The sequence below is a fragment of the Vipera berus genome (genome assembly GCF_964194415.1).
Source record: "Vipera berus genome assembly, chromosome: 2".
Classification (NCBI taxonomy): Eukaryota; Metazoa; Chordata; class Lepidosauria; order Squamata; family Viperidae; genus Vipera; species Vipera berus.
Window position 1 is genome coordinate 18,475,001 of NC_138203.1, and position 22,339 is coordinate 18,497,339.

The 22,339-nt window shown below is 42.5% G+C and overlaps 1 protein-coding gene across 4 annotated transcripts in view; it reads left to right on the forward strand.

The window, feature by feature from the left end:
* Window positions 1-22,339, forward strand: part of RAI14 (retinoic acid induced 14) — a 111,558-nt gene that overhangs the window by 39,936 nt on the left and 49,283 nt on the right. Inside the window, exon 1 of one of the 4 annotated variants that reach the window (XM_081317827.1) lies at window positions 8,665-8,900. The exons of 2 other annotated variants lie outside the window; for them this stretch is intronic. In XM_081317827.1, the coding sequence (XP_081173953.1) occupies window positions 8,823-8,900 (78 nt within the window). In that variant the 5' untranslated portion in view covers window positions 8,665-8,822. Of the gene's footprint in view, window positions 1-8,664; window positions 8,901-22,339 lie in introns of those variants that run through there. One more of the 4 variants, XM_081317825.1, reaches the window with a different exon arrangement.

The window sequence follows — 22,339 nt, forward strand, 5'->3', positions numbered from 1 at the left end:
CTTCTGTTCCAGAAAATAATGGAGTTAAGATACAGGGAAGCCGATTTCAAATAGTTTAATTCTCCACTGAGTAATTCGGATCATAAATGTAATGCTTTCATTTGGATTTTTCAACTGAACAAGGAGTTGGCAGCCTAAATAGCCCTCTTTCCATGATTTTATGAAATGAACATTTTGTAAAATTAGAAGTTTGTTAGACAAACTCGCAACTGGTGATGAAGTTTCTTTGGCATCTCACCACCATCCTTAGCTAATCTTTAAAAGCAAATGGATAAGAAACTTGTGTAGGACAAGAATCCTGTCCCCACATAGAATAAGTTGGAAAGGACCTTGGAGGCTTCTAGTCCCCTGTACCATTTCAGGCAAATGGTTGTCCAATCTCTTCTTAAAAACCTCCAGTGATGGCGCACCCAAAACGTCTGGAAGCAAACTGATTAATAGTTCCAAATTCTGGGAAATTTCTCCTTAGTTCTAGGATGGTTCTCTCTCCTTGATTAGTTTCCATTCATTGCTTTCATCCACACTTCCAAGGGTTTGGTCAAACACAAATGTCTGAATGAGAATGACCATGTCTGATGTTTCTAGTTGTCTGGAGCAATTTCAATGGACTTTTGTTTCACTAAAGGAAATCTTGGGGGATTTGTGGTGGGGAGAATAGGGTCCTAAGTAATGCATTATACTGCTGAGTATATATTGTGGTCAAGTCTGTTCATGAATTCCTTCTATGCAGGAATGTGCTTCTGGCAGGAAGTATGAACTAATGGCATAGATTCCATTACAAAAATCATAGAAACCTTTGTATGGTTCTAATAAGAATCTGTAATTGTCCATATAATGGCAAACAATGCCTGTTTTATTATTATTATGCAATTTTCAATAACAATTTTTGTCTTTTAATTGAAAAGCATTAAGTACTTTGGCCATAATCCAGTGACATGTCTAAAAAAGCCCCATTATAGCCTGTGGAAAGCAAGGGCCCTGAAGTTATACTAGTTTTACAAACCAGCCAGCACTGGTCTGATGCCCTTTGCTCTTATCTTTGCACATTGGTTGTTTATGCATGTGGAATGAAGTACATATGTGACCTTTTATGTAGAGCACCATTTAGCTCTTCATGACCCCATGTCCTCTGGCTTATTGATCCTCAGCTGGGGAATGGAAGGATTTATGAACACTGGTCGAGATTTATGTTACTTACCCCCAAGAGAATTTTCAACAGCACATTTTTCTGAGTTTGCCCATACTCCCTGGTGGATCTAAATGTTCCAGTCCTCACTTCTATGAGGAGTGAAAGAATAAACTGTGTTTTGATTTTTGATTTTTGCTGCAATTCACCCTTTTCTTCTTGTAAGAAGAACATGGCCATTTCTGTTCTTAACAATATTATTGTGGATAAAACTGTTTATGTGTCAAAAAAGCACCCCTGATTTATTTATTTTTCTCCCATCCCAAATTCACTTGAAATTTATTCTCATAACCTTTCCTCCCTCCTTGACAAAGGTAGAAATTTTCTTGGAAAAGCTAATACATGTCAGATTAAGCTAATGATGTCTATCCAGAAATTTGGCTTTTGGCAATGTTCTCTCAAAGTACTTTTCCAGTCCTTGATGAAAGCATTTTTTTTTCAGTTATGTTGACAGGTTTGCTGTTATTGTCATGTAAGCTACTCAGAGTGTTGAAAAATGCTATGATTTGTGTTTTGTTTTGTTTTTTAAAAAAATACTATTGTCTAGAAAACATGCATAGAAGAGCAAAGATACTTAGGGTACTAGAGGCTAAAACATATGAGCAACGGTTGCAGGATTGGGTATGCCTAGTAAAGCAGGCCTTTTCAACCAGTGGTACGGATACTACCTGTGCTACATTGGCACCTGGCAGGTGGTACGCGGCCATCCTAGAAAAGTGGTAGCGGGGGAGGGGAATGAGCTGAACTGGTGGCAGCACTGCATGCACAAGCCTGAGCGAGAGATGGCTGGAGCTGCAGGGCTGTCAGGGCTCAGCGGAAGTACCAGGATCAGCACTTCTTTGGGGCTGTCAGGGCTCAGTGGAAGCGCCAGGATCAGCGCCAGGCTCCAGCTGGAGCTCGGCGCTCATCCTGGCGCTTCTGCTGAGCCCAGAAGAAGCGCCGATCAGCTGGAATGTTGCAGCATCCCCAGGGTCTTGTGATTTACATTCAGATGCTTGGCAACTGATTCATATTTATGATGGGTCACAGTGTCCCAGGGTCATGTGAAGTGACCAAAACCTGCTGCAACCACCCAGCAGAGGGGGGGGGGGAGAAATAAAAACCAAATACCCTACCCCCCACCCCACCCCACCCCTGCTGCCAATCCTCAACAGAAATGCTCACAACAATGAAAACCTCGGACAGGAGGAAGAGTGCTGCTGGGCGGGCAGGCAGATGTCTTGCTCGGCTGTGGCTTGGGGGGCATTTTTTTCAGTGCCATTGTAACTTCAAACAGTCACTAAGCGAACTGTTGTAAGTCGAGGACTACCTGTACTTCATCACTTTTTTCCTTTTTTTTTTTTTTGGTCATCAAGTTTTTGACACCTTGCTAGGCGACTGGTGCTACTTGGATGTTGCCATATCCTAAAAGTGGTACAGTGGGTGAAAAGGTTGAAAAGCCCTGCAGTAAAGTGACAAGAAGGACTAGGGGTGACATGACAGCAGTGTTCTAATATTTGAGGGGCTGCCACAAAGAAGGGGTGGGTGGGTTTCAACCTATTCTCCAAAGCATTTGAAGGCCAGAAAACAATGGATGGAAACTATTCAAGTAGAGAATCAACCTAGAACTAAGGAGAAATTTCCTGACAATGGGAACAATTAAATCAGTGGGCTGGCTTGCCTGCAGAAGTTGTGAGTTCTCCATCACTGGAGGTTTTTAAGAAGAGAGTGAATGGCCCTTTGACTGAAATGGTATAGGGCAGGGGTAGGCAACCTTGGCTCTTTTATGACTCATGGACTTCAACTCCCAGTATTTACAAACTCAAGCAAAATTGTTACAGCCTAGTGAAGGAAAAGCAGACTGTAAGCCTGTTTGAATTTATGAGGTGAGTTTATTTGATGCTTTCCCTGAACATCTTCTTAGCACAGATGTTGTTTTCAAACTCATTATTTAAACTCTGTAATTTATTTGATTTAGACCACCGTTCCTACTTAACATTCTGCTCACTTAGACCTCAGCTCTACCTACCATTGACTTTGCTTGTTGTATTTTTAAGAATATCATCTTGCATAATGTCAGGATGTATACGGAGAGTTGATAATGCTGTTAAGACTGGCTTGCATCCCTCTTTCACTTGAATCTTCCTGTTTTGACATTAACTGTTTAGGGAAAATAATAATTCTTCAAAGGAGTGTGCATATGTGTGTTTCGAATATAAAAGAAAACTAAAGCTATTAAGCTATGTGGTTCTCGGGAAATGTTTCTTATTTATAACTTTGCTTTGCTTTAAGTTTATTTAAAAACATTTGATAAATTATGGCATCTGTCCACAGTATGGCACACTTGAGATATGTAGTCGGCATAAAAATGGAGAAAGCCATGTTAGAAAATAATCATAGATCCTATGATTTGTCAGACGCTAGAGAAATACAATTGGAGGTACTGCTGTGGAGAATGCCTGAACAGTTTCTCTGCAAAGTTTTACGGTAATGATTCATAGGGCAGTCACAACTGTCAAAAAAAAAAGTAAATCATGATTGGTTGACTCAGCCTTCTATCCTTCCGAGGTAGGTAAAATGAGGACCCAGATTGTTGGGGGCAATAAGCTGACTTTGTAATAATGCCGCTTGGGGGGGGGGGGAAAGCCCTAATAAGCAGGCATATACATAGAATGAAGGCTATTGCTAAGCACATTGATTGTGCTTAGATTGTAAGCTGCCCTGAGTCTTCGGAGAAGGGTGGGATATAAATGGGATTTAAAAAAAAATCCTAGTTCAACATGGGAATGCAATCCCTTAGGCCAGTGTACTTGAAGCTCAACTTGAACTTCAACTCAAGCTGACAAACTTATCTAATACCTTTCCTCCTCCTGATTTACCCACAATAGGTGCGGTAAGTTGAGAGAGATTGACCCAAAGTCACTCAGGCAACTTTCATGCTATGGTGGGACTAGAACTCACAGTCTCCCCATTTTTAGCCTTGTGCCTCAACGACTAGATTAAACTAAAATGGCTACTGCATAGTGCAGTACCAGATCTAAATTAGTGGCATGGTAGCAAAAAAATAAGGAGACTAGTAGCCCTTTTTCCAAGTAAAAAAATGTTATTTAAAGACAGAAGCTTTCATAAACTACAACTGCACGATACTTATCACTGTATTTCAGTTATTAGTATATCAGCAGTGTTGATATCTTCTGGAATATTTAAGATTTAAGATTTATTGAGATTTTTATACCGCCCTTCTCCCAAAGGGACTCAGGGCGGTTCACAGGGCATAAATATAAACAACAGTACAAACATTAAAAGATAATTAAATTAATGCCCAAGTTAAAACCAGAATAATAAAACAAACCTATAAAAAACCCAAGTACCCCCATCAGGCCAGACCCGCTAGTTCGAATAAATGGGTCTTCAACCCGCGACGGAAGGATCGGAGGTCTGATGCCATCCGGAGCTCAACCGGCAGTTGGTTCCATAACGCCGGAGCACCCACAGAGAAGGCCCTCCCCCTGGGGGCCACCAGTCGACATTCCTTGACAGGAGGCACCCTGAGGAGGCCCTCTCTGTGGGCGCGCACAGGGCGGAGGGGAGTCGACGCCGGCAGCAGGTGGTCCTCGAGGTATCGCGGACCCATGCCATGTAGGGACTTAAAGATCATAACCAAAACCTTGAACCTCACCCGGAAGACAACTGGTAACCAATGCAGCTCACGGAGCAAAGGTGTAACATGGGAGTACCGGGAAACTCCCAAGACAACTCTCGCGGCCGCATTCTGTACCAGTTGGAGCCTCCGAGTAGTCTTCAAGGGAAGTCCCATGTAGAGAGCGTTACAGTAGTCTAGGCGAGAGGTCACGAGCGCATGAGTGACCGTACACAAGGCCTCCCGGTCCAGATAGGGCCGCAACTGGCGCACCAGGCGAACCTGGGCAAAAGCCCCCCTAGTCACGGCCACTATGTGATCCTCCAAAGTGAGTCGTGAATCTAGGAGGACTCCCAAGTTGCGAGCCCTATCCACAGGGGGTAAAAGCTCACCCCCCATAGAAAGAGGTGGAACATCCCAGGTGTCTCGGGAAGCCGGAATGTACAGCCACTCAGTCTTGTCAGGGTTGAGTTGAAGTCTGTTCCTCCCCATCCAGACCCGAACCGCCTCCAGGCAACGGGACATCACAGCGAGGGCATCACTGGGGTGGTTTGGGGTCGAAATAAAAAGTTGGGTATCATCAGCATATTGATGATACCCAACTCCAAAACCACGAATGATCTCACCCAGCGGTTTCATATAGATGTTGAACAGGAGAGGCGAGAGGACCGACCCCTGAGGAACTCCACAAGCGAGAGTCCTAGGGGTCGACCTCTGCCCCCCTGCCAACACCGACTGCGAGCGTCCCAGGAGATAGGAGGAGAACCACTGAAAAACCGTGCCTCCCACTCCCAATCCCCTGAGACGCTGCAGCAGGATACCATGGTCGATGGTATCGAAAGCCGCCGAGAGGTCTAATAGGACTAGGACAGAGGAATACCCCCTATCCCGAGCCCTCCAGAGATCATTCACCAGAGCGACCAATGCCGTCTCCGTGCTGTGCCCGGGCCTGAAACCCGATTGGTAAGGGTCCAGATAATCCGCTTCATCCAGGACCAGAGGGAGCTGATGCGCCACCACACTCTCAACAACCTTCGCAAGAAAGCGAAGGTTGGAGACTGGACGAAAGTTGTTCAATACAGCTGGGTCCAAGGCAGGCTTCTTGAGGAGAGGTCTCACCACCGCCTCCTTCAAGATGGTGGGGAAACAACCCTCACTCAAAGAAGCAGATATAACCGCCTGGAGCCAGCCTCGTGTCCTCTCCCTAGCTGCATAAACCAGCCAAGAAGGGCACGGGTCCAATAAACATGTGGTGGAACTCAGCTTCCCCATAATCCTGTCCACTTCATCAGGGGTCACAGAATCAAACTCCTCCCAGATAACATTGACAAGACCGCCCGTGTCCTGATCGTCAGACTCTGCCCAGCTGGAGTCCAAACCGGTCCGAATCCGAGCGATTTTATCCGACAGATGTTGACCAAACTCCTCGGCACGACCCTGCAAGGGATCCTCCCTCACCTCCTGATTGAGAAGGGAGCGAGTCACCCTAAACAAGGCGGCCGGGCGATTATCTGCGGACGCGATGAGGGTGGAGAAGTAATTACACCTCGCCTCCCTCATCGCAGCGAGATAAGACCTAATGTAGGTTCTTAACCGCAATCGGTCGGGTTCAGATCGGCTGGACCTCCAGCAGCTCTCTAGGCCCCGTTTCCGACGCTTCATCTCCCGGAGCTCCGCGGAGAACCATGGAGCTCGCTGGGATCTGCGTCGGGTCAGGGGCCGCAAAGGTACAACCCGGTCGAGTGCCTCAGTGGCTGCCCTTTCCCAGGCTTCCACTAAGGCATCCGCCGAGCTGTGAGCAATGGAGGCAGGTGGAGACCCCAGCGCCGCTTGGAATCTCTCAGGATCCATTAGGCGTCTGGGGCGGTACCATCTAGTTGGCTCCGTACCTCCACGGCGGGGGGTGGCAAAATGGAAGACCAGCCGCAGGAGGTGATGATCGGTCCATGACAGGGGCATAATAAATGGAAAGCCCCCACCAAGATCATCCAACCACCGTCCAGATAAGAAAATCAGGTCAAGGGTGTGGCCTCCCTCATGAGTTGGCTCAGAAATTACCTGCGTCAGGTCCATGGCCGTCATGGAAGCCATGAACTCCCGAGCAAGCTCAGATGAACCTCCCAGGGATGGTAGGTTGACGTCTCCCAAAACTATAAGTTTGGGGAACTCAACCACCAACCCTGAGAGGACATCGAGCAGCTCGGGCAGGGCTGCCGCTACGCGACTAGGCGAAATGTACACGAGCAGCAAGCCCAACTGCGCCCCAGAGCCAAATCTCATGAAGAGAGACTCACACCCGACTATCTGAGGAACGGTGGTCTCCCGCGGACATAAGGTCTCCCTAACGATCACCGCCACACCCCCACCCCTACCCTGAGCTCGAGGCTGGTGCAGCACCCGGAAGCCTGGTGGGCAAAGATCAACCAAAGGGACCCCACCCTCTGGGCCCAACCAAGTCTCCGTGATGCAAGCCAGGTCCGCATGCTCACCCTCAACTAAATCCCTAATAAGGGGAGCCTTGTTGACCACGGACCTGGCATTCAAGTACACCAGCCGGAGCTCAGGAGGCTGCACATCATCGCTCCCGGAACCTCGGGAAAGAGGCAGAGGGTCGGAGCGCCCCACCGCTTGCAAATAGCGGAGACGGCGCTCCCGGTAACGATATGGCCCCCTGTCTATCCGCCTGCTGCCATTCCCCGTCGTGGGAATTGGTAATCCCACGACCCGCTCATGAGCCCCGGAGACAACGACCCCTCGTTCTCCCCCCGCGCGGTCAGACCCAAGTCTGGCCTGAACTATGGTTGATTGGCCGCCCCCCAAAGCCAGACAACCCCTATCTCCCACCCCCCTCCCCAACCCCGTAAAAAATTTTGATAAAAACAAAATCAGGGGCCTCTTATTACATTTATGTTGACGGCCCCTACCCCTGCCCAGCCATCTCTCAGAGACCCAAAACTCGGGCCCTTCATCGAGGTTAGAATTTAAAGAGGCGGGTCGCACCCAGGCGAGGGGGGCACCCCTGAGGGCGAGCAAGTCCGTGCTGGTATATTGTCGCATGTTAGTCCAGCAAGTCCAGAATAGGTAGTCCTGGAGATGATCAAGTCCATAGGAGGGTCGAAGGCCGGAAAAGAAAATATCTGGATCCACACCCAGCTGCACTGCCACTTAGCTGGGTGCCCCAGTAAACAGGTCCCCCCCGCCCTCTCACGGCAAGTTGCAACTCTGTACCTGGGGATGGTCAAAGATATACTCTGGGTAGGCATGCCCCATAGAGCTCCCACCTCTATGGGGCTGCAGATGTAAAAGTCAGCCACTCTCCCACCATGGCTGATACCCAGGACCGACCAAATCCAAAGGGGAGAGGGGGAGGCAGACAAAGTTATATATTCAGGCAAAAGAGTAGACGGGCCAAAATGGGCGAAATGGTCTAAAAGCGTCACCGCCGTTAGAACGGTCCAAAGGTGGTATAAAGACCGCCTGTTGCTCCATTGAAGCGGTCCAAAGACGCCGTTGCCAACACAAGCGGTCCGAGGCAGCACAGGAAACATCATCGCCGCTAGGATAACTCTCAGTCGCCCTCTCCGCCGCCAGAACGGCCCGAGGACGATAGCGTCACTAAAAGCAGCCTGATGCAGTCTGGGGTAAGATGGAAGCACCACCGCCGACGAGAGGGGCCAAGAGCCCGAGAAACATCGCAGCCAGTCACTGGCCTCCACAAGCGGCCCAAATAGGCCAGAAAACACTGATGCCGCCGAAGTGGCCCAAAAACAGGTCCAGTGTTGCCACTCGGGCCAGGAGGCCCCAGGAATGCCACCGCATAGTGCTGGTCGCTGAGAACGGCCAGAGCCCACTGCTGCCGTCGTCGTCGTCGCCGGATGCAGGCCATCTCTGCCGTCGAATGCGGCCCCAGGAGACGCCGCTACCAGCGGCAACGCCAACGCCCACGCCGTCGCCGCCATCGCCGCCGCCAAGCCGGACCCGCAGGCGTCTCTCTCGGCAACCAAAGGCAGCCCGAAGATGTTAAGGGCGGCCCGAAACGGCTCGGGGAAGCAAGAAACGCCTCAGGACATCTTGCAAACAGATAAAATAAACCAGGTCTGTTCTGGTAGTGAGATGCTTTGTCCCTTTCCGTAGGTAAATTGTTTTTTTTTTAACTTCTTGGCTGTGCTTACAGGTAATAGTGGCTATGCGTAGTGGTGGTTATTAATGATGTGGTACAGTTCTCACTGACATTGATTCAAGGGTAAACAAACATTGATGGAACTTTTCATTAAGTGGCTGGCTTCACACATCAATTCAAAAGATGATGTGGTTTGTTTTCACTTAATGTGATGTGTGAACTAAATCATTGTGGCTAAAACCAGTTTGTGGTTAACCTAGAGCACAAACCCAGCCGCTTGTGATGTATTAACTAAAGCAGGGTTTATGCTTGTGTGATTTATGAACTAGGCAATATTTGCTTGAGCACTGCGCAAAAGAGGATGGTGTGGCTTGGCATTATGGGAGTTCTCATTCAAAACATCTGGAAAATGCTGGCTGCAGGATATACTTTGGGGTTACTGGTTCTCTCACTACAAAGGTGTAATTTACCTTCAGTGCCCCTTTATATGAACCAGATGGAACAGCCTCTGCCTGTAGAAGAGATGGGTACAAATTGAATCTCAATTATGAGAACACAGAGGAATCAGTTGCAAAAGATTTCAATGTTCTTGAACATTCTAGCTTCAACCTTGTAGTTATTATGTGTTTAAAAGGAAGGATTCATGATTTGCTAAGGGTAGGAAGCTACAAACCTGGAATTTATTAACAAATTTTACCTCTAACCTGTAGCTCTTACATAGTCTTCTGCTTCTTTCTCCTTTCCTGAACCTTGGTTTCTCCCTTCCTTGGGTTTTTATTTTTGGACAGGGTACTAAGCTGGAGTGAGTTAAGGAGAGGTGGGTCATTATTAAGACAGATAAGACAGGAAGGGGTTGTGTTGTGAGTTATAGCTATAGTACAGTCTTGCTATTCTTTTTAAAAGTCGCAACAAAAATCATGCACTGGATCTTACGGCATTGCAGTAGAGACTGCATTCTCACTTCAAACCAACTTTCCATTTTGCTATTCAAATTCTAGCTTGGTATCAAACTTGGTCACGTGCAGAGTAGACCAGTGAAATTAATGCAGTTTACATTAGACCAGGAGTCTTCAAACTTGGCCCTTTTATGACTTGTGGACTTCAACTCCCAGAATTCCTCAGCTAGGCACAAAAGGGCCAAGTTTGAAGACCCCTGCATTAGACAGTAGTACCTAACATGACAATCATCAGTAGGTCAGTTTTAAAGCATGATGACATCTGGATCCAACCCAGAATTGTAGTCATCCTTAATGTGTGGTCTTGACACATGGCCCCTTTTTTGCAGTGGCGTTCACGTGGTAGGTGTACCCTAAAGTAATAAATGTTGAGAATGTGACATTTATTCCTGGCTCAAAATTATGACTGCCTGGACAAGAATGCCTTCTCCTTATACATCTTCTTGTTAAAGATGTTCAAACTGTTTGTCGTTAGGTTTACTATCACATCATGCATTTTCCCATGCCACTTAGTTTAATCTCAGGGCATGTGTGTCAGCATTCATTTGCCAGTAGCTTGAGCTGGCATATTTTGAATGGGTTGGACTCATCTTCCTATCATTCCTGGAGGCCAATGGCTATGCTGACTGAAGGTGATGGGAAGTGGTAGTCAAATTGAATGAAGGCAGTATTTTTCAATCTTAGTGAGGCTTGTGGGCTTCAATTCTCAGAATTCTGTAGTCAGCAAAGTCCATATATTTTAAATATGTGAAGGTCAATAAGCACTGAAATAAGGTGTCCTTTTGCACCTGCAGTGTTTTCACTTTTCGAGGAAACCAGCAAAAAGTTTTATTAATTTCTGCAATCTTGATTGGACTAGAATTAGATAAAAAGTATTGTGTGAGGAACATGTTAAGCCTTCTGCTGCTCAGTCTTGTATTTTGTGCTCTGTATTAGATTATGGGACAATCTTATTATTCTTATTTCTTATTTATTGTATTTGTATACCGCCCTTCTCCCGAAGGACTCAGGGCGGTGAGTCAAAATTTAACTGCAGTAACCATGTTGCTTGCCAAGATTTAACTAATGCTGTGATTTCACATCAGTATTGGGCCTTGGTGCCTAATCTAAAGCACAATCTAAATAAAGATTTATGTAATATTGTAAGAAAGGATAAATGGAGAATGTTGTTTATTTTCATCTTAAAATTAATTTATTGGTTGGGCAAAACAAGAAATGAATTGCAACCTTATCATTTTCAGAGTAACTTAGCATTTTCTTCTCTCCTATTCGGTCTTCCCACCTTGTAGTTTTGAGGGTGTGTATAATTGTTGGCCCAGGGGAGAATATGCCTGCAGAAGGACATTTGTGTGCCATTTCAAAAAAGTTTCCTCCTGCAGATTCGTATGCATTTTGAGGTAACATTTTGACTGTTGTGAGGTATTTTGGAGAAATACCCCTTAGTATGGGGAGAATGCTGCCAGGGAACAGTAAAATGATAGATGTGGTACAAAATGCTAATTCATTTGTAATATTTACATTTGAGGCAGAATTGCTTTTAAGTTTGCTTTAAAGAAAAGTCATTTATATAGATTCCAAGAACAGTCTTCAGAACGTTTGTTTTGGGTTTTAGTATGTCTTTATAATGTAGTATGTGTCTTTTGCAAAAAAAAATTGTAAAAATAGCTAAGCAGTTGGCTTCCAGGAATACTTGTGCATGTCACATATGTCTGACGCCTTTCTTGTCTCTTGAGGCCACACTACATTGCATATTTTATGATTAGAGTGGAGCTTTTAAATGGATCTGTGCCATACGGCTGAGTCATCTGCTCCCGCCCTGGTTTTGGGAGGATTATGTGTGGAACCTTCCAATGGTTATGAAACAGTTGGAGTGGGGGTAGGAAAGGAAATCCTCAGAGCACAAAGGAGTCCAAACTTTGCAATAATCAGAATGTATTATTGTCTTAAGCTAATACAGACGTGGTAAAATTAACAGTATTTCAGGTTTTGGTTTGAAAAGAACCACAAATGATACTTTTTTTTGGCTTTTTTTAAAATAAATTTGAACCAATGGAGATTAACTGAATTAACTGAGAATTCATTGCTAAATTGGAGTAGTTATATTGCTGAATGGTTACTCTGGAGAACTCCACAGTTGTTCAAATGTAGGATAGGGAATTTAACATTTTAAAGTTACTTCTTTTATGCCCAGTGAGAGTGTTACTTCTCCAATAGTTCAAACTGTATATTGTGACCTTTATTTCCTTTACCCAAGGTGGTTGTTTCTTCCCTGGTTTACAAATGATCCTTTATACTCTCTGCATTAAACTGGGTCCAAAAAAGTGGAGAAAGGTCTTGCTTATGGAAAATACACTTGAGTTGTGAGATGCACCATGGAGGGTTGTATTCCAAATACACTCACAACATCCTGTATCAACACCCGGTGCAGTAACGCAGTACAACGGGCACTGGATTGGAGAAGATAGTTGTAGGAAGCTTTTCCCAAATACTGTAAATTGTTTGGTCCCATTTAGGGCAAGTTCTGCATCCAGCTTTATATTTCTTTCCCAGTGGGAGAACCTAAGGGTAAAAATAGGTGACTGAAAGTTTGTAGTGGCTTCAGACTGCTTTCGTCATTAAATCTCAGTAGATGTGAGGAAACAAGTTAGCAGGTTCCACCAATGAAGAATATTGGATTAGGAAGAATTAAGCTCATCTTTATTAGCAATTACTGGGCAACCATGTGCAATAAGTAATATTCTATGACTACTCAGCCTTGTTGCTATTTCAGGAGAAAATCTTCTCTCTATCCTATGAGAGAAAGGAAATTGTTCCCATTTTCCAGCTATTTCATTTTTATAGATGTTCTACCTAGAAGTGACACAAGATTAAGAGCCCATTCATTCTATGTAGCATTTTTCATGTTTCCTTGTTGTTATTAGTATGCTTTGTCACACAGTCAGCCAGATATTCAGACTGGATTTGGCATTTTTGTCCACCTACTGAGTCTTTCCCAAGGTCCTAGGACAGGCAGATATGGCTGTTTGGTGGTCTTAAAGGTATTGTTACAGAATATTAGCTGTTCTGACCAAAGCTGTCTTTTGCAATTGACTGGTAATGATTTTGTCAGTGCCGATGGTATTCCAGTGGTGCTTCAGTTGTTTTGGAACCGGACCCAAGGTGCAGTCTATTACTATTGGTTCTATCTTTGCTTGCTTATTATTATTGTTACCGTGCTTAGACCAAGTGTAGTGTTTAGAGGGCTTTCTGCCTTCTTTTGAGGGAATTGTCTTGATTTTTGTTGCTTTGCCTGTATGTTTTTCTCCCCACACTATCATACTCCACCCTTTGGCATTTCTGCTTCTTCCACCTCAAAAGAGGTTCTTAGTTTATTGTGTTTGGGTGAGTGCACTACTATCTATGACACCAGTTTTTAAACTCTTGGAGACACCCATCTTTTTATAAATGCTTAAACTAACTGTATCATGTTTACATTTATCATATATTATCGTAGCTTCAATTTTTAAATCAGTGTTTTTTGCATTCTTGATAAGTTTTAGTTGCTTCGAGAGTAACTTCTAATGGGTACTGTATCTCAACAATGTTTTCCAGTAGATTTAGGGAGCAGAATAAGTATGCACAGACTGAAGAATTGTTCATAGTTTAGTTGTGCTAGAGCCCCACTATGCTTTGCTTTCAAAAAGCTGAATTATATTTTTTAGGATTTCTTTGAAATGAACAAGAATGCCTCCTGGAATGTTTTTCAAAACACAGAAGGACAATAAGAAATAGCAAACTAAAGAAATAAAAAAAGCAAAAGGAAGAACCAGAAAAAGAAGTCTTAAATTCTAGTTACCACAACAACACAACTCACTATGTAGCTTTCTGTTCTTGCAAATGATGCTTTCATACACCGTATCTCTGCATTGCTTTATATATAGCCTTTTGTTCTTTAAATTTTTACCCTTCTCATCAACCTGAACCACAATTTTTTTCAGTCTTCTTCCTCTTAACTCATTCTGTTCTACAGTTCAAGTCTCATTCATCCTGTTTCTATGCAAAGCTGCCTCAGCATACTTCTGACTGTATCTCTTTCTTTGGCTACATAGGCTTCATATTCCATCTGTCTGTGGTTTACTGCAAACCATCAACCACACACCATCACATTTCCAACTAACAGACTTCTAATGCCATCATAAGCACACCTTATATAATTATCCATAATTCATTAAACAGTAATGGGAATATAATTGCTGAATATTTATCCACTTACTAGCCAGATTATCAGCTTTAACCATTAGATTCCAAAGCAGAAAGCTTTTCTTTTACCGTAGTTACAGAAATTGAATCTGAGATCTTCAATATGCGACACATACACTATACCACGGAATTATGGGTCTTTCTGAAGAACAACAAAAACTTATATTTCGTCAGGAACTTCAAATTAAGTGCTATATTAAGATTAAAGTGGGAGACCTCGTGAATCTAATTGGAAATCCTGAACTGTTACTGACTATGTATTCTTAGCAGAAGTAATCAATTTATTGCCACATTGAGGTTGTAGACTAGAGACCACTAAAAGGGCCTGTACGGTATATTATGAAGGAGACCTGTAGACTTTAGATTATTTTTGGATGCAGATGTATTTTTAATTATTTATTTATTAAATTTATTTGCCACCAATCTCATTTCAAAGCTATTCACACTGAGCAATAAGTTGTAATCCTTGCTTCAAGAATTCTGTAAGTTTACTTCCAGGTCATAATGTTGAACAGTTAAGACTTAGTAACTCTGATCTGTATATTTTTAATTTGCTGACATTGTGATACTTTGGTGGTCTTTTTATAACCAGAGTATATCAAAGCAGTCAGACTGATGATATAATTTAAAAGTGATCTTTGGCATCTTCTGCCAAGGCTAGCTGTATGGTCTGCAAAATCACTTAAGCCAAATATCCCGTTCTGAAGTCTAGAAAGGGATAAAGAAACAAACATGTAAATATTTGTGGTTTTGAAGTCTTGCCCAGTGGAATTGGATGATGAAAAACTCAGCCTTTAGGAAGTCATGTGATGGTCCAGTGTGATGCCTGTTACCCTGTGATTTCTCTATTCCTTTGAAAAATTTCTTTCTTTCTTTCTTTCTTTCTTTCTTTCTTTCTTTCTTTCTTTCTTTCTTTCTTTCTTTCTTTCTTTCCTTCCTTCCTTCCTTCCTTCCTTCCTTCCTTCCTTCCTTCCTTCCTTCCTTCCTTCCTTCCTTCCTTCCTTCCTTCCTTCCTCTTTCTTAATTTTTGGTTGAGAACTTAATTTTTGGTTGAGCATTTTTTCATTCCTACTGAGAGAGTAATTGGGCAGGATTTGCGAATATGTGATTGTTGATTTTTGGAATGGGAAACCACATAGCTACAAAATCCGGAGTAAGATGTAAGCAATATAGTAGGAGTACTAAAGAACTGACAGGTTTTATTTAATTTTATTAAAATTGTAGGATGTCTTGCCATGCCTGTGACACAATTCCAGTTTCTTCTGTGTTTCCTGCAAAAGTTCAGCTGCAAAAATTGTGTTAACTTTAAACAGCATTTACTAAACAGATTGTTACATTTTCAATATTTTCTCCAAAGGTTTGTAGAGTAAATAAAGGCAGATATTGGGAGGACATAGAATAGATTAAGAAGTTTGGGAAATAATTATTGATAAGCCCCTATAAAATAGAATACATACGGGCCTGTTTGAATAGTGTTTCATGAAAGTGCATGTTTTGGGGGAACTTGTGGTGCCAACCTTCCTCATTTATCAGCCAGAGGACTCAAATCCAGAATTCCCACATTGACATTTGTACAAGAGCTACCCAACAAATTTAACATTGATTCCCAGTGGAAAGCCAAATGGGTCGCTGAATGCCCAGACATAGGCAGACATATAAATAACCCCACAAAAATGGTTCCAGCCTTTAAACCACAGTTAGTCCTCAATTTGCAGCAGTTTGTTTAGTGACTGCTCAAAGTTACAACAGCACTGAGAAATGTGACTTATGACTGTTTTTCAAAGTTACAAAGTTACATCCTTATGATTATGTGGTCAAAATTTGGATGCTTTGGGAACTGGTTCATATTTATGACTGTCGCTATGTCCCAAGGTCATGTGATCACCTTTTGTGACCTTCTGACAAGCAAAGTCAATGGGGAAGCCAAATTCACTTAACAGCCGGGTTACTAACTTTATCAACTGCAGTGCTTCACTTAACAGATGTGGCAAGAAAGGTTGTAAAATGGGGCAAAATTCACTTAACAAATGTCTCACTTAACAGAAATTTTGGGTTCAAGTGTGGTCATAAGTTGAGGACTACCTGTACTACGTCAGCAGTGGACAATCCTGAAGAGGATTAGCACCTCACATATCTGCCAGGATTCTCTGTATTAATGGGGCATAATATCCTCCCCTCGGTGTGACTGCAGGGTCCACATGAACTGTAGATCACATCGTGACTGACTATAAGCTGAGGGCATTGTCTATTTTTTAAAAAAGTTAAATGATGCTGTGCTTCAATGCTTAGATGGCACAGACATTGGTATTTCTACATAGATCTTTTTTAACATTTATATTTTATTGTGCTTTACTAATCCAAGTGAAATGTTAATATATATTGCTAGTCCTTGTATCATATGCCACATGCTAAATAATAAAATGGGGGAGGTTAATTACCTCCCAACATGCTGAGAAAGATAAATTGCATGTGATGACAGTAATTGTGCCTCTCCTTTCTTGAGAAGCATTGGAGATAAATCACCGATCATTTTACTGCTGACTTGCAATTTCAGCAACCTGTCTAGCTGCTTCTGCAATCTTCAAGTTGCACACTGCCTATGATTTGGGCTGCAGTTTCTGGGTTTTTTTGCCTTTGCAGGATCTTTTCTGCTGTGTACATGTGGGAACATGGACAAGTTGTCATATAAATCCCCGGGACATCTGATTTTTTCTCAGAGGGAACAAGTTCTAACCAGCAAGAATAGTTTGGAAACTGAAAACTGTGTTACAAAAGCATTGTCTTAATTGTTCACATTTACAGGAACCATAGAATCATGGGTCCCTTCATAAATCGTCCTAAGCAATCTTAACTTTAGGGTGTGGGAAATCCAAGGAAAAGCTCACCTTATCTTTTTCATGGATTTTTTTTTCTTTATGCATTTTTTAAAATGGCATAATGATGGTTCACTCATTTCCGTCCCAGCTTCTGCCAACCTAGCAGTTCGAAAGCACGTAAAAATGCAAGTAGAAAAATAGGGACCACTACGGTGGGAAGGTAACAGCGTTCCGTGCGCCTTTGGCGTCTAGTCATGCCGGCCACATGACCACGGAGACGTCCTCGGACAAGCGCTGGCTCTTCGGCTTTGAAACGGAGATGAGCACTGGCCCCTAGAGTCGGAAACGACTAGCACGCATGTGCGGGGGAACCTTTACCTTTACCTTTTTACAGGTGGAAAATCTCTTGCTAGATTCTTAGGTTCCACCAACTTCCATAACTATGCTCTCATTTTCTATGATAAAAACCATTTTATCTATTTGGGGCTTCCTTTCTGAAACCCTACTGAAAACCTCTGAATCATATCAGATGGGAAAATGTTTTGCTCAGAGATGTAATCACATTCTGAAGTAATTCCCCCCCTGTTTGTATAGAAAACGTGAAAGTAACATGCTCATCTGCCTTTCTTTATTCAGCAAAATTACTTACTGGTGGATGAAGAATGAGGCCAGGAACTGAACAGGGTGGGTTTTTTTTAGTAAATTGGGCATTTCCAGATTTCTCTTAATACCTTTTCCATTATTCAATCCTTCCTATACTTTTTTAGTCTGAAGACCCCCTTTTAATATACACATCTAATCCTCCACTAAGGATCACAATTGGGCCTGGAATCTCGATCATTGAATAAAGCAATCATTAAGTGAGATGCCACATGACTGCTTCACCCAACAGTCCCAATCCCAACCTTCCCAGTTGCATTTAAGTGAAGCCTTGGGGAGAGGACCAAGGCCCAGAGCTTGTCACTGCCCCACCAATGAGAACAATGACATTTGCTAGCATTTTTGCAGGAGAGGGCAGGAAATCCCTTTGCGTGCCAAAGGAACAGACCTCAGAGGGCAATTTGGCAACTGGTTGTGAATGCAATTGGTTGCCAAACATCTGAAATACAGTTATGTGACTGTTGGGGAGTTTCATGGTGGCTGGAAGTGCTTTATGGGCCATGTTATGAAAGGACCCATTCTGAGGCCATTGTGATTTGCAGAAGTCTCTCCAATTCATTTATCACTTTGGAGGGTCATAGGACTGCAAATATTAGAAGCCCTGCCCTATTGATGGGAGTGCACCTAAAACAAGCAACAACTCGGGGGAGGGGGGGAGGATTCTCCCAGTGCCTCTCTTTTTCCCTAGCAAGGGGCAAATTTGCCACAACAAGAATTGAATTGAGCAAAGGACCTCAAACCTCCACCACCTGACTTTAGCACAGTATATAGTATTGTTCCTTTGTACTCTGATTGGAGGCATTAATTACATTTGTCATTATGACCTTTAGGATCATCTTCTTTAAAACTATTTTTTTTCCCGATTCTAACCAGAATGCCATCTCTGTGAGGCCTTCCAGTATGCTGGGCAACTCATTTAGACATTAGATTGCTTGACTTATCTATCTATATGCTACTAAAACTCTAGTTCTCATCTGTAACCTTTAGTTGGGCGAGACGGTGCGTCCAAAATCTGAGACACTGACTTCCATGGGATTGAAATTTGGCAAATTTGTGGCTGCTTCAGTGCTGCCATGGTACCATCTGGTGGTTCAGTAGACCTAACCCTGCAATGGGGTAGGTAGACTTCAACCCCCCAGAAATCAGATTGACTCGTCCCATCATAGTCCTCTGGAGGCCAGCTCAGAGTGGTCACACTGTCCACTCCTAAAGAGTGATCAGCTACAACAAGTTGGCAGGAAGAGTTGGAGGTCACTCCTACTGCATTTTGCCCTTGGTCGTTTTGTTTCCCTGTTTAGGTAATGAAAAATCTCTGAAACAACCCAATGGCTCACAAGTTGCCTAATAATGATTAATCCTGTCATTTTATTGTTAAGTTGACAGATTGAGTTTTAACACGAAGGGTTACATTTCTAGACGTCAGCTAGATACTAAGAGTGTGTGTTTATGTGTATTTATATTCAAATAATTTTTGGCTTTGGGGCAACTGGAAGAGATAAATATTTCCCAGTCTCCGCACACTCCCACTTTGTTGACAACAGTTAATTATTCATAGAATGTTCTGACCTTTTCCATGCTGCTAAGTTAATGTCTGTAGCACCTTCTAAAGATACAACTTAAGCTTTTATAATGAGCCTCCACAAACAACCTCTCAACAGCAGCTTGAGGAGAACTTGGAGTACATGCCAAATTGTTTGTTTTAGTGTAATTTAACTTCCATAATTCAACTTTGGAGGAAGTCTTACTTTATAAACACATTCCTTCTCATTTCAGTCTTTTAGGATAGTTTAGAGCATTTGCAGCATCCTGCCTAAGATGAATTGTACAGCAGGTGGGGAATCTTTCATGGTTTATGTTTAATTCTTTAAGAGATTTGATAAATAAAATTAATGCCTTATAAAACTAATCTCTGGGCCTTGTATAATCATTACATAGTGTTACAAGCATAGCAAAAAATAGAAATTTCAGTGAGTGAGCGAGAATAATGGTAAGCAGAGAAGTTAAGTTGCTATAAAAACATACCGAATCAGAAATCCCAATGCAAAGCCTTCAGGATTAAAATCATCATTCAATAAATAAATCTAAAATGTAGAAGATCAAACTAATAATTGGCATGTACCAAGGCAAGTTTTGCTAGGATTTTTTAGTTGGAGCAATTGCTGTCTCTTGTTGCTATACTCAGTGTCAGACTTGAAGGGTGTCCTTAAGCCAGTGATAGTGATCCTATGACACACATGTCAAAAATACCATGCTATGTTTTTGGGTGGCATGCTAGTGTTCACCAACATCTAGTAAGTATTCTAGAATGTATGTCCCATTCTTGCTCAATTTTTGGAGACTGCAGACGCCATGTGAGAATGGGATATGCTCTTGCAGGGTCTCCAGAGCCTTTAGAAGTTATGTGACAGGACCATGTTCTTGCATGGCCTCTGGAGCCTCTGAAAAACCTCCCATAATTCTCAGCCCATGTGCGGAAGGCTGATCAGGTTCCATATGCTTTACAAACGGGGTTCTCGAGCTGCAGGTTATGACATCTTGAAGCAGGATTTCTCAACCTTGGCCGCTTGGAGATGTGGCTGGGGAATTCGGGAGTTGAAGTTCACACATCTTCAAGTGGCCAAGGTTGAGAAACACTGCCTAAAAGGGTTATGAATATATTTGACTGTATGTATGTATGCAAATTTGAAAAGAGGGGACCTAAGGACTCCACGGATCTCCCATTCCAGAACAATGCAGACGTTCATGTTGTTGATCAGAGAGGTCAGACCCAGGCAGGCACTACCTCTTTAAAGCAGAAATATAGTATGATTTTGGGTAGTATCTGATATAAATGGTACTTTTAAGGTAGTCCTTCACTTATAACCAGTCAAAGTTACAACCAACTCGAAAAAAAGATTTGGGACCTGAATTCAAAGTAAAGTTCTACACAATCAAGTTACCAAACTTCAGGCACTTCGCAACGTTGCCAATTTACATCCAGTTGCAGTTTCTCACGGTCATATGGCTATATTCTTATTATGGTTTTGCTGAAAACAGAACTTATTTCCAGTTTTTGACAAAACTACACCCATAGTGAACCATTGGTTTGCTTTACAACTGCCACAAATAAATAAATAAATCTCGTAACATTGGGTTGATCACATGACCAACCTATTTTATGACTGTTGTGACATTTGACCAGAATGGGCAGAGTCCATTACACTTGTACTGGCTGCCCATCAGTATCATGATCATTATTCATGTCTATATTTTACTGATTTATTGACTTCTGCCATTTTTATGGCAGTGTGCATATCAAGCAACTCTTAAGGACAAATAATAACCATGTTGCACACTAAATAGTCTCATATAAAATCCTGGTCATCTAGTTTAGATGTAAGAATGATTGACCAAGTGATGTGCAGTCACTGGAAATTGGTTACTGGGGCAAAATTGTGGGGTTTTGGTGTGTCTTGTTTTCTTTTGCTAAATTTTTAATATGGGCTTCAATTTACCAAATTGCTTGTTTAGTAATGAATTAATTGAATGTTTATGAGGTTTTCCATCATGAAGTCAATCTGTCCTGTAAAGTGATAATGGCCTTGTAATGCTGAATGATTGATTAGACTCCATTAAAGAATGAAATAAAATATGCATAATACCACAGTGGGGACAAATTCCATAAGGTCTCAGTGAATTTATATGAGATCTTACAAGTTCATGAACGGTTATTGGTGCCCGCATACACACACACATGCGCACACAGTACCAAAAAGTTTGTTGACTCTTGCAGACTTCCGGGAGGCATTGCTAATCAGGTTTTGAAAGCTGCATTTAAAACTGCTGCATTCTTGAGATTCTTGAAGGCAGTTAACAACAAAGGGAGCAAAGTCCATTGATAAGTGCTTATCAAATGATAACATGACTATGAACTAAAATAATACAACCAGTAAATAGCCCTGGCTTGTGATACCTGTCTAAAAAATCTTTGTAACCTCCAGTTTTGAAATTCTCGATTTTTATTCTTGCTGAAACATGGAAAGTGGAACTCATATAACTGACTTCAGCTAGACACTTAAATGATTATCTAGCTAATAATATATTATCATGGTTCAAAAGGCCATGAAAAAAAGGAGGCTGTCCTTTAAATCAAGAGCAAGGCTACTTTTTAATGTCTTGAGAGTTATAGTCAATATTTTGTTGCTGCAATGGAAAGGGAAGTAAAGTTGGTGGTGCTGGGACTTTTTTCCCCTCCAAGATTATGTTGAAATGAGTAGTTTGTGCTTTTCTAAAAACAAGTACAGGTAGTCAGTCCTCAACTTACATTAATTTGTTTAGCAACCATTCAGAGTTACAATGGCACTGAAAAAAATGACTTATGACTGGTCCTTGCACTTATGACCATCGCAGCATTGCCATAGTCACATTATCAAAATTCAGATATTTACAATGGTTGCCGCATTCCAGAGTCATGAGATTACCTCAGTCAGCTTCAGACAATCAAAATCAATGGTGGGACCCAGATTCACTTAATGACTACATGATTCACTTAACTGCAGTGATTCACTTAACAACCATGGCAAAAAAAAGTTTTAAAATTAACAGCCTTGCTTAACAATGGAACCCAGTTGTGGTCATAAGTCAAGGACTATATGCAATGCATCCTTTTAGGGCAGGGGTCTTCAAACTTGGCCCTTTTATGACTTGTGGACTTCAACTCCCAGAATTCCTCAGCCAGGCATGCTGGCTGAGGAATTGTGGGAG